Here is a 12,330-nt window from a genome sequence, read left to right on the forward strand (position 1 = left end):
GCTGGCGGAAGGCTGCGCTGTCAGTAACGAGTCAGAGGTATCACTGACGTGTCAGCTGTTTTCCATGTAAATTAATCCTTTGGCAAAAGTGTCTGAAGCATGCTCTTGAAAACCACAATGTCGATCATATTAAAAGCAGCAGGAGAGGAGAATTAAGAAAGAAAAGCATTTCTAATTCTCTTTCAAACATGCTGATGTTGCCAAACTTTTGTCATAATAGATGCTCACGTTACACAAGCAGCCATCACGTCCTATGGCCATTAATAAATAGTTATTGTTTTGAAGTTTACAGTTTTGTATGCTGCTCTCTCCTGGGTTTAGTTATTTTAAATGAAAGGTCCAAGCGAGCCTATTTTGAGTCCTGTTATAGAGGCATTTGTTTGTTCAAGATACGTATCTAACACTGTGGATCACAATCTGCAGCTGAAGCCAATAAAACTTTAACTATTACTAAATTAACTTCTAGCATCTTTATATGTTGTTCACCTAAAACAGTCGAGGAAGATCTAACATTGCCGTTGCGGTGTTTCTCGAAGGTATGGCCTAGCTATTCCAGGCTCCTTTGATGTAAATCTTGGCTCAGAGCACTTTTTTATATCAAAGATGTTGCTTTTTGGTAGCATGTGCGCAGACCAGCCTGTTCATTTTTCTGTCTTGGCTAAGTCCGTTCCAGTTAGGACATGGCAAACGCTGATAAGAGCAGACAGCTCTGCTTTGCTGAGTCATAAATGGAAATAATGAAACAAGGATCAACACCCCCTCCCCTCCTTTTTTGACGTGTCCCCTGCATTTGAGACTGGAGACGCAGTTTCCGTTATAGTGAACTACACTTGCAGTTGCACAGATTTATTTCCTACCATATTTTTAGGTAATATGCTTATTTTGATGATTCTTACTTTGATTCCTTTTTATAGCACCTACAATTTAAACCCGCCACTATTGCAAGAGGTGGGTTTTAAAAAAAAAATCTGAATAGCTCTGAGATCTACATGAATATAATTCCTAATGATACAGATGCTTAGATGTGTGCTCTGAATGCAAAGGACTTCTCCCATGTTTAAAGTCAAGCATGTCCACGAGTCTCTGTAGGGCTGGAGCCAATGCAACTGAATCATCAAAACACTACTAATAGTGAAACCATCTTCCCGATGGGAAGCAAGTCCAAAGAGGAGACAGGAAATGCTTCATGTGGAGCTAACAGATCCCATGTGATCTGGCTGCCAGCATAAACTGGCAAAGATAACTACATCTCTGTTCAAGGTCCTGACATCAGGGTGAGTCAGCACAAGAACTCTACCTCTATTCCTGATGCCCTGTTACAGGCCCTGCAAAAGCATACCAAGAAACTGGGAGCAAAACAACAGAACTACAGGGAAGAGGAAAGGCTCTTGGGCCTAATCTATGCCGCTCGGTTTCAGGGTGAGATGGGGTTGCAGCAAGAGTGTTTGCGCATGACACAGTACAGACAGTACACTGCAAACACCCAGGAGTACGCTGCTGGTGATGGCACTGGAAGCAGTCCTCCTCCTGCCGGTCCTTTCCTTCCGCTATCACCCCACACGCTACAACCCCTGAAACTGCAGCTCTCGTGCAGGGAGCTATGGGTGACCTCACATGCAGAAGGATGTTACTTCATGTCCCATCAGCAGAACGTGCTTGCTATTGCACTGTCCTCCCACCATTCGTACCCGGTACAGGGGAAGGGGGCAGGTCATTGAAGCCTCAGTCCTTAGAAGGCAAACTTCCTTCCTGAATTCAGGTCAGGACACTTGATCAACACAGCCCAGAGCGAGGCATCCCTGATGTTGCCCGCTTATCATCACCTGCTGTCCTGACTGCCTCACCTTCTTCCTCCCTGGTCTTCCTGACTCCCCCCTTCCTTCTCCTGGTCCATTTAAAATTCCCCAGCTGAGATAACCTTTAGTCCGAGATGGCTTTTTCTCTCCTTGAGCCTCTTCAAAGGTTCCCGTGCCTCACTGCTTCTGGTCCTTTCCTTTGAGGCTCTTCAGTGACCCAGTCCCTGCTTGTACCCACTCCTGTATCTAGGCATGCTGTCACCTCCCCTCTGCTCTACCCTGTCCTTAATGCTCTCCTTGCTATCATATTGATGATCTCTTGCCATTAGGTAGGCAACTGGCATGCTGTGGCTGCTCCCCCCTGTCGCAATCCCACCTGCCTCGCTGTTACCATTGCGTTCCCTTCCATCCTCCCGGCTGTAGTACTCACTTGTTCTTTCCTGTCCCCTGCAAGGGCTTCAGGGACATGATCATGTTTTTATTAACTCTGTATGTGGACAAACTCCTGGCACAACCGGGCTCTGATGTCTGACTGTGCCCATAACACCAACAACAATGAATTTGGGATTGAAGAATAAGAATCCTGTTTTGGGCACTTGTCTGGCTGTAAGACTAATGAATGCATAATACATGTGAATACAGTCTGGGTTTCAAGTGACTTATAAGCGCATTTAAAATACAGATGTGAGTGAAAGCTTTTTTTTCTCTGACTTATTAAAAATGTTATATCTTTCTTGACATTTGGGGTGTTTATATATGTGCTCTGGGAGTGGGGCGTGGGGGCACTTTAATAAGGAGTGGCTCCGAGAGCCGCTCTAACTAAAGCACCTCGAACATCTCATGTATCAGTGTCCCTGCAGTTCAAAATGGCAGCAGAGGTGCTTTATCTAAAGCTTATCAAAGGAGCTTTAGATAAAGTGCCCCCACTGCCATTTTTTAAGTGCAGGGACGCTGATACCAAGACACTGGAGGCTGCTGGAGCGTGGTAATTACCACACTCCAGCAAACTTGATTAACTGAGTCTGCTCCGATGCCCTGTAACTACAGCGCATCGGAGCAGCCTTGCTGCTCACGTATAGGTGCCCCTGTATTTTAAATGAACTGCTGATCAAGCGATCCATTTGATTTCAGAAGATTTGGGTGGGAGGGAGAACCAAATCTGAACCCTTATGTTTGAAAGACGAACAGGATGGAATTTGATAGATGAGGCTAAATTAAAAGTGCAGAAGAAGTCAATCTACAGTGGGAGGAAAAATGGCATCCAAATCCACTGCAAAAATATGAGAGACTGATTAATAGCAGCGCTTAACAGGAAAATTAACTCTAGTTCGATGTTTTTTCAGCAATACTGCAGCAAAATCCTCATTTGAAGTCCCCCCCCCCCCATAACTCACGGGCCCATTAAAAGCAAACATATTGACAAAATGTTGGGAAGTGGGCGTTTGATCATGCCACATATTTGATTGATGGCCTTACCTTCTTACGCACCTGTTGTTCTTTGGCAGAGTGAGCTTTCACATGTTTGCGCAGGGAACTTGGATCCGTGTAGCGTTTGGAGCACCCAGGAATCTGACAGGCATATGGTTTCTGTAAACACGTGGAAGAGAGAAACCTTTCAGCTTTCTAAGCGCCCGCCTTATAATATGAAGTCTGTTTTGTATGCTAACTGTTCAACACATCGAGGGACTGTAACTGATGTGAAAGCGTATTGTAAAACGCAAGCTGTTTGCTCGGCTTGCAACTTCTAGCTTGTACTGCTATGTACAAGCAAGCCAGCGTGCCACCATGGCTGGGGTTCTGGACTCAGTTCAACCGCTGAGAGCAGGCCACGTGAACTCCTACTGGACTGGGGCCAATCAGAGATGAGGAGCAACTGGTCGAGTTTTGAGAACGTCAAGATATTTCTAATTATGAACAAGTCTAAAACATGATACTTTATCCATGTTATCAACCTTGCATGCATCCATTCAATGTGGGACTAGTGCTCTAAAGATCTGTTGTATAACTAAAGGAGGCCTGGCTCCTGGCTATGACTTCCCATGGGTTTTTCACTGCCAATGCCATGTATATTGTGATGCATAACTCAAGGCAGAATATACCATGAACACTGAGGTTCCTTCATGCATTGCTCATGTTTCAAACACCCCCAGAAAGACTTTATTTACACACAAGTCATACTCCCACAAACAGCTGGCATCAGCTCACGAATAGTATAGAAAATCAATGTGTGCGGAAGAAAACAGCATGGCTGACCTGGCCAGGGAAAGGCTTTTCTAACTATGACTATCTCCCAGATGCCACCTCTTCTACCAGATACAACATGGAGATCTTCTCCTGGGGAGATCAGCCTATTTTAGAGGGCCTGTCCCAACAGGTCTCTTAGACATAATAGAAAAGGATATTCTCTCTGCCCTATCAATGGCAAGAACGGCCCAGTCTAGCTCGGTAGGCAAGCTGCTTCCTGTTTTACATTCGGTGTTAAAGCTAGAGTGATTTAGCTCACTTATTAACTCACAGTCGCGTTATGACAGCTTATACTAATGTAGACCCACTGTGTCTGTCCACACCTCGAGTCACATCTTCAGTCTTTGTAAAAAGAAACCAGCAAGGGTAAAGTCGCCTGTGGTGCAAAGAGTCGATGCAAGGCCATCTGCGCTATTCAAGCCTCATGAAAAGGCTGGATGTTGTGAAGGGTAGTGAGCTGGTAGCAGAGCAGAAATGCAAACCTGCCATTTAAAGAAGGGGCTGTGCTCACAGAGGGGTGCTGGAGGCAGGATTCGGCAGTCCTGCCCCGCAGCAGAAAAGGCCGAGACCCCCATCAGCCCTATATCTAGAGCTGCTGAACTGTGCTTCATCTGAGGCTTACATACAGCCCTGTGCTTGATTTGAACAAGCTCCAGCTTGGTGCAAGCAAAATGAATTCCACTGGCACCGGGGGAGCAAGGATACTCTCTCCTGTCTCCAGCACAGGTAACTCCCCTAGCTTTGCTTTTGCCATGGAGATAAATAACCCTTACAACGTGACCTGGTCCTTTCAGCTCTTTCATCAAATCAGCCCACTTGGCAGCTCGCTGACACTGTTTACAGATTCTCTTTTAGGAGAAGGTAAATGATAGATTGTCCTATATTCAGCGTCTTAAAATCAATCCCAAATGTACTCAATAACAAATAAACAGTCCATATAAACCCCTTTTTCTTTGTAGGTGCCTCCAGAGGATAAGTAGCCCTGTTCCATCTACCAGCAGGAAATTTCCAAAGGAATAATAGACCCATTCACCAACTCCAGGCTAACACAGAACCTACCCAGAAACGTTCACAGGAAAATTGTTTTATTGAGAGCGTCTGGGACACAGAGAGAACCGACACCTGAGGAAAGACTATGGAAACCTTGAACAAAATCCTTCATAGAACAACTGGCAGAGGAGCTGCCTAATCATGGGAACACATTATTAACGATGTGGAAGCGAGATCAGAAAGCTGCCTATCCTTAGAAGGTTTAGCCTATTTGCTTTGACGTTTACACTCTCCTCTCAGCTAATATTACATGCAGTCTTGACAGTAACACCATCATGCAGCCCTCTATTACATTTTTCACATTCTCACTCTTAAACAGACAACACGCGAAGCAAAAACTACAGCTCCTTAAGCTAACAGGCAAATGAATCCGTGTCCCCATTCAATGACCAACTGTAGCGACCGCTTTAATGCATCCACATCAGGGAAGACACAGTGACATTGTTCAGCGCTTTGGAAAGTTAGTCAAAAATGATTACTGTACCTTTTTGCTGATTTATGAGCATTTCAGATATTAAAGAAACAGAAAAGGAGAAGAAAAGAGAATAGAAAGTTAAGAGAGTTCTTTGCAATAGCATACAGATCAGCAGACACAAGAACTTTGCTATTCAACGGACTATTGTTTTACAAACGTGCTGCTACGAAAGGACATTGCACTTGCGAGTCGTGTGTGTGTGTGTGTCTTTTGAAACTGAATATACAGTACTGGATGCACATTTGTAAAGTCTGACGACCTCAAGCCAGTACACACACACACACACACACACACACACACACACACACACACACGTGCGTGTGTGTGTGCTGACCGGAGGTTGCCAAACTTTACAAATGTGCATCCAGTACCATATATTCAGTTTCAAAAGAGACACATTTTAGAACTAATTACAAATTCAAATATCTCAGGGTGACTTTCAAATAAATAAAACATTGTTATTGTAAGTGTGCTTGGGTTTGGAAAATGTGACTGCCCCGCTTCTCTTACTTGTTTGTTTTTGCAAGGCATAATGTACACTACACATTCCTCACTGCTGCATTGGCTGAAACGTGTAGCTGCTCAAAAAGTAAATATCAATTAAACTCCAAAGTTCTGCCCCATAAACACTTGGATGAACGTTAAACTGTATATTCGTCTCTTTGAAAAAGACAAAGGAGCAACTCGTAGTGTTATTCTTTCTAAGCTCTGGGCTGGGGACTGAATTGGTCCATGAGGTTGTCGGTTTGCTTCCCTTTGTCATAAAATGGGTGATTTAATCATATCAGAGGTTAAGACATCCTTGGCATGAATTAAATATTTTAGAATGGGGTTTTTTTGAAAGAAGGAACCATGAAGAAAGGATGATACATCAGAAATTCAGACATCCTCTGAAGTGCAGCCAGATAACATGGCCTTTCTGGGTTTATCAAGGACAGAGGCACAGTTTGTGTCTCTTCCCATGCACTAAACCATTCCAGATAGGCAAAAATCAGCTTCTAGGAACCACACCACAGATCTCAACTCTGATATTTGGTTCTCCTGCCATATGCTCCAAGGGCTGGATCCCAAGCCTGTAGCTGTAAGAAAGTTCAAAGACTTTCTGTAGCATCACTGGACTTTGGAGGAGGCCCTTATTCTGTGCAAATAATTGGGAGAGCAGAGTCTCAGAAGTGAGGCCTGCCAGGTGAATAAAAGAGGAGAACTTAATTTTCATGTTGAGTGCAGATGCTTCATAGCACTGTTTAGGCATCTCACAGTCACAGTTGACACACTCTTACCATGTTTTGGTTACAAAAGAGTGTCCATATCCACGTTAAATTGATTGTCCATTTGAGGCATTTGTCATACCCCTCTGGTCATCTAGACCAAACTTTATCAAGGTGAGATTTGATAAGAAGCAAAAAGCCAATCAAATTTATTGTGGTGACAATTATTCAAGCCTTGACTTTGCTATCCTAGTTCACAAGGAGGAGTACCTTTCTCCACAGGGATTTCCGCTTCTTAAGCAGCACCGACAGGAGCATTTGCAGAGGGAGATACTCCATGGTAGGAGGAAAGGCAGCAAAATCAAGCTGTTGGTGAAAGCAAATCTCCTCCTTGGTTTCCAAATATGCATGCCACTAAAAAAATCAAAGCACCCCTTACTTTACTTCTCCTAGCTAAGACTGCGACATCTTCATTAAATGGGAGATGTCATGTGCTGGTTTCAATACAGAACTTGTACAAACACTTTGAAACCACAGTGCAAGCCACAGGATGAGATAACAGAATGCTTACAGTGTCCAGGTGTGTTCGCTGGTGCTTTGCTCGATCGCTGGAGTTACTGAAAGCTTTCTGGCAGCCAGGATGCTGACACAGGTAGGGTTTCTCCCCAGTATGACTCCGCAGGTGAATCTTAAGGTTTTCAAGCCTAGAAAATGCCTTGTTGCACCCTTCAAACTGCAATAAAACAATAAAATAATGCTGTAAAGCATTCATAAATAGATCACATGCAGCTACAACAAGTAGAGTGTAAAATCTATGCTGGACATGCTGTAAATCAACCACAATTCAAACATCTGCTAAAGTTTACAGGTGGAAACAGCATTTTGTACAGTTAATTTGGTCTATCACTAGAGGCATATTGGAGTCTAGATAATACAATATTTAGTTATAAATATCACACACGTGCAGAACCCTAAAGACACGGTTTTAATTAGGAACTTTGAAGAAAGAAAAACTATTAAATTTCTGAACTGTTTCCTTCAATAGTACTGATAGCATGAATGGGCAGAAGAACCTCTGTGGCCTATAACAACTGGCTGTCACAGACAGGCTAAGTACAGACAGTCAAAAAGCCCGAGGCTGAATCGATTCAGTCTTTGCAGGTTAGTCTAAACTGCAGAGATTAAACTGAGAAACAAATGGCCATACATTTACTTTTGATTCAGGGAGTGCAGCCACATGCCTGCAGTGGCTCAGGTCAGAAGCTGGGGGTTGCTACAGCACACCTCTCTGGCATGTAACCAGCATGGGCTCTGCATTCACTTCCTCTTCCTGCTGCCCCCGAAGTCTCTGGGATTTGCAGTCCAGAATCACAGCAGCAGGACTCTGCAGGGTTGCTCGTCACTTCCTCTTCCTGCTTCCAGGTGCCTTTGGGATTTGCAGTCCACAGTCACAGCCAGCAGTAAGTTTCAGTAAATTTAGCAAGGCGGGACAGCTGTGTACTCTGGGGAAGGTGGATTTAACCCCCCTTCCTGGCTCCAGACCCCAGCTGGGGTTTGCCTGTGGGGGTTGGTCCCTGCCTACCCCCACAACTCTTCTCTTCAGGAACAGACAGCACAGCCCAGCCCAGGGCTGCAAAGCATGCTGGGATGTTGGGGGACTATGATTTAACTTGAACCAGGAAGGGGTCTGGGACAGAAGTTTCATAAACTAGTTTGACCCAAATCAGTTAGGTTTGATACTACATTCAACCAGGGTTATCTTAAACCAGTTTCAGGCATTTTGAAACTGGTTTATGTGCACTGAACTTCTGTTCTGTTACAGGTTTAAATCAGTTTCTGATGGCTTAAACTGGTTTGTGTGTAACTTCTGTCCCTAGCCACAGAGAAAAGAAGGAATCAAAGTGTAATGTAGACGTTTCAGAGACGTATCCCAGCTCAGGGCATAGTTTGAAATAGGCAATTAGAAGACAGCTTGATTCACTTCAGTATCAATACAAATTAACTCCTGTTCTGCAATTTTCCTCCAGTATCTGGTACCCCAAATATTCTGCTCTATTCCCAATATTTCTACAGACATTTCCTAAGCAGTTCTGGCTTTCATCATGGTGGTTTCATTGAGCAAATGTATACAGTAATTTACAGGGCTGCATAGCATTTATAACAAATGATGGAGGTCATAAGCCACCCCAGATGTGGACAATCAGTATTAAGAGCTGGAGCTAGACATTTCAGATGTAAAACTGATACCGCTCATGAATATGCATATATCAGCCTTGGAAAAATGATCATGAAAGTTATCATTCCAAACATTAATTTCATCTGGTGAATAAAAATATACAGTATCCATAAATAAACAGACAAACAGACCTACAACAGATTTTATAGGCACACAGTAGGGATTAATATTAAACTGACTTCTGTTAGCAAAAAATGTGGAGAGAGAAAAATAGTGTGACTGTAGAATAGGGGAAGAGCTTAACTAAGGGTTTTTTCTTACATGGTACTGAATGGCTTCTAGGAAGTTGCTGGAGACACTCAATTCCAATAAAGAGACAATGCCTACAGATTTGGTTGAAAGCACTTAGGAAGTGATCTACAGCTCACTAGATTCATGGAAAGAGCATTGGTTGATCCCTTTCAGAAAAAGACTGTGTACCTGCCAGGGATGCTACCAAAATGAGACTTTTTTTTTCCTTTTCTCTCTTAGTCCATAGACCAGGATGTGGACCAATGACTTGATGTTGCAGAAAAGTAGGTTGAGGATGGACATTAAGAAAATTTTCTGCACTGATAGAACGGGGAGGTGGAGGAACAGACTGCTTAGGGAAGTTGTGGAAGCTCCATCATTGGAGGCATTTAAGAAGAGACTGGACAAACCTTGGTCATGGATGATCTAGGAGTAATCCTTGTAGCAGCAGGACATTGGCCACCATGGTCCCCCTACTTTGCCTGAGGCAGGTTATGTCTTGTGGTTGTGTCAGGTTGACTGTGTAGTTTTACTAATAGGTTGGACAATGGATTTGTATGGTTTAGACAGGGATGATCCTGCTTCAGGCAGGAGTTGGGACTAGATGCCCTCTGGAGGTGCCTTCTAGCCTTACTTTTCTATGATTTAGTTCACATTAAGCTATAGGACTCCAAGGTCAACTTCTAAAACGTATGTTACTAACAAGAACCGGTACAGTTGTGATTTTAAATATATACTTTTTTTTTTCTCTTGAAACATCAACTCATCTCTCGGCACTGAGTTGCAGATGGTTTAGCGTACAAGAAACATACAATCTCACCAAGGATTAAACATCGGCATCACAGCCTATGTTCTGGTACCGCTCCAGCTGTACTACAAGACTAAGTGCTTAGAATGGTTTCATTTATCAGCTTTGTACATGGGCGCTAATCTGCAGTTTGAGGTATGTGATGACAGATTTTTTTCTGGTATCCGATACCTATCAAGAAGGGTTGAGCTAACCAGTTGGCCTTATTTAATTTCCTTGTTGGTCATCTGCTTGTTTCTTGCCAAAAAAAAATTGGCAGGGCTGAATAAAAATCAGTATGATTCAAACCTAATATGAATCAGTTTGTCACAAAGTAAAAAAAAAATAAATGTCAGGGCCGATGACGCACATGGTCTCCCAAGCCATGTTGTTATAGCAAAGGCACCTCTCAGAAACTGCTACTTCTTAGCTTTGACTAATTTTTGACTGAAAAAATAATAGAGCAATGCAAATAACTCAAAAAGACTACAACAGGGCAGAATGTTTTTGACACCATGGATTCCTGTTTGAAATCTTTGGGTTTATCTTGTGAATTATGCGTAGGTATTTGGACACTTAACCCCGTGTCACCCTTGACATGATCTCACGGCACCCCAGTTGAGAATCGCTGCGTTCTGACCAGCCAAATGTATCCTTGTTGCCATGCGTTCTTGCTACTTCCCCCCTTGCTCTCTTAGACCCGTATAATCAGACTTCTGAAATAATCCTTCTGTTTGTTTTATTACAAGACAAGACTGCAGCTGTTTTTTTAAAAGCCTGTTCCGTTTTGTATTTCCAGATGTTTTGCCTGGTCCCTATTTTACACATCAACCCCCGCCACAACCCTCCCAGAAGAGAACTCCCCTTTTTGTAGTAAATAAAACCATAAATGCTAAGGGTCTGATCTGTCATGGCCAGGTTTCTGGGACAGATTCTCAGGGGGTGTCACTTCATCTATTTGCACAAACTTGAATAGAGCTGATTTACCCCCAGCTCAAGAACTGGCCTCATGCTCCTTTGAACTATGAGTGGTATCTCCACGACTTTCTATGGGACTGCCACGTATACGTTAGATTTTGGATCAGACTTAAAAGTCACCTGGGATCGCATTGTAACCTTACTTTCAAATATTATGCACTCTGCATTTACTACAGGGGGAGGCAACCTGTGGCACACATGCCACAAGTGCCTGGGCAACCTCTGTGTGTGGCACATGGTAGATCGGGGAGGAAGCAGGCAGCACAAAGTGGCCAACAGGGAAGGGAACAGAAAGCAGAGCAGCAGATCAAGCAGAGGAAGAGGACTAGAGTGGCACTCATGGAGAGTGTGGGGCTAATTTGTGGCATGCCTGCCAAAAAAACTGTTCCTACTAGTTTACTGTGTACCTTTCCACCTAACAGCTACCTGGTGTGGTGGCAACCAGGTCAGTGTGATTGTGATGCACACGCACACCCCAGCTTGCTTCCCACTGCGCGGTACATTTTCCATGCTCTCTGCACAGACGGGAAATTGGCTCCTCAAACTTTTGAGATCTCAGACAGTTTATTTTTAATAAAAGGCAAGTCAGTTCACCTGTAACTCAGCTCTAAGGCAGGCTTTTGAAAAGTTAGGTGTGCTTTCAAAGTGCCAATTAAAGACTTAAGGCCGAACTCCTGCCTTGCCTCTGAGGCACCTTCACCTTTGCTTGCTGCTTGCCTCAAATGTAAGTGCCTTCCTCAAGACTGACCTTCTACTATCCCATCATTAAGGCACCAAGCTTCCCCTCCTCAAATGCGTACCCCACCAGGGCTGATCCTACTCCATCCTAGGAAGATGCACACCCAACCTCTTTCACCTGGCACAGAGAGGGGAGGTGCCTACCTGACTGAGAAGCAGAGCTCACCCATCTTTGGCCCAAGAACCTAGTGGTTAGGGCTCTCATTTAGTCAAGTGGGAAATTTGGGTTTTAGGCCTGGAGGGAGTTTATACCCACATCACCAGCTTCCCGGGACAGGGCTCTAATCATCAGCCTCGGCAGAGCAGGGCAGGGCTGAGGACACACTGGTGGAGAAAGGCTACTTAGCAGCCAAGAGCACAGGAGTTGGAGATAGTTGGCCATCATAGAGGATGTTCCAGTTTTCTGCTACTCTGTCCTCTATGGATATGAAACCCAAAAAAACCCTTTATGTCCTCTATTTTCAAGAGAAAAATAGATGACATAAAGGCATCCGGTTTTGTAGCAACAGAGGACAGAGGACAACTGAACTGTCCTCTACGATGGCCAACCCTAGTTGGAGAGCTGGAAGTAGAGCAGATAAGGAGAA

The 12,330-nt window shown here is 43.9% G+C and overlaps 1 protein-coding gene across 1 annotated transcript in view; it reads right to left on the minus strand.

The window, feature by feature from the left end:
- The window catches only part of GLIS1 (GLIS family zinc finger 1), a 155,011-nt gene that overhangs the window by 53,007 nt on the left and 89,674 nt on the right, over nucleotides 1-12,330 (minus strand). The window contains exons 3-4 of the mRNA XM_006025799.2: nucleotides 7,345-7,506; nucleotides 3,273-3,383 (exon numbers count right to left, since the gene is read on the minus strand). Of these exons, the coding sequence (XP_006025861.2) occupies nucleotides 3,273-3,383; nucleotides 7,345-7,506 (273 nt within the window). The remainder of the gene's footprint in view (nucleotides 1-3,272; nucleotides 3,384-7,344; nucleotides 7,507-12,330) is intronic.

This window comes from Alligator sinensis, unplaced genomic scaffold, assembly GCF_000455745.1.
Source record: "Alligator sinensis unplaced genomic scaffold, ASM45574v1 scaffold172_1, whole genome shotgun sequence".
Classification (NCBI taxonomy): Eukaryota; Metazoa; Chordata; order Crocodylia; family Alligatoridae; genus Alligator; species Alligator sinensis.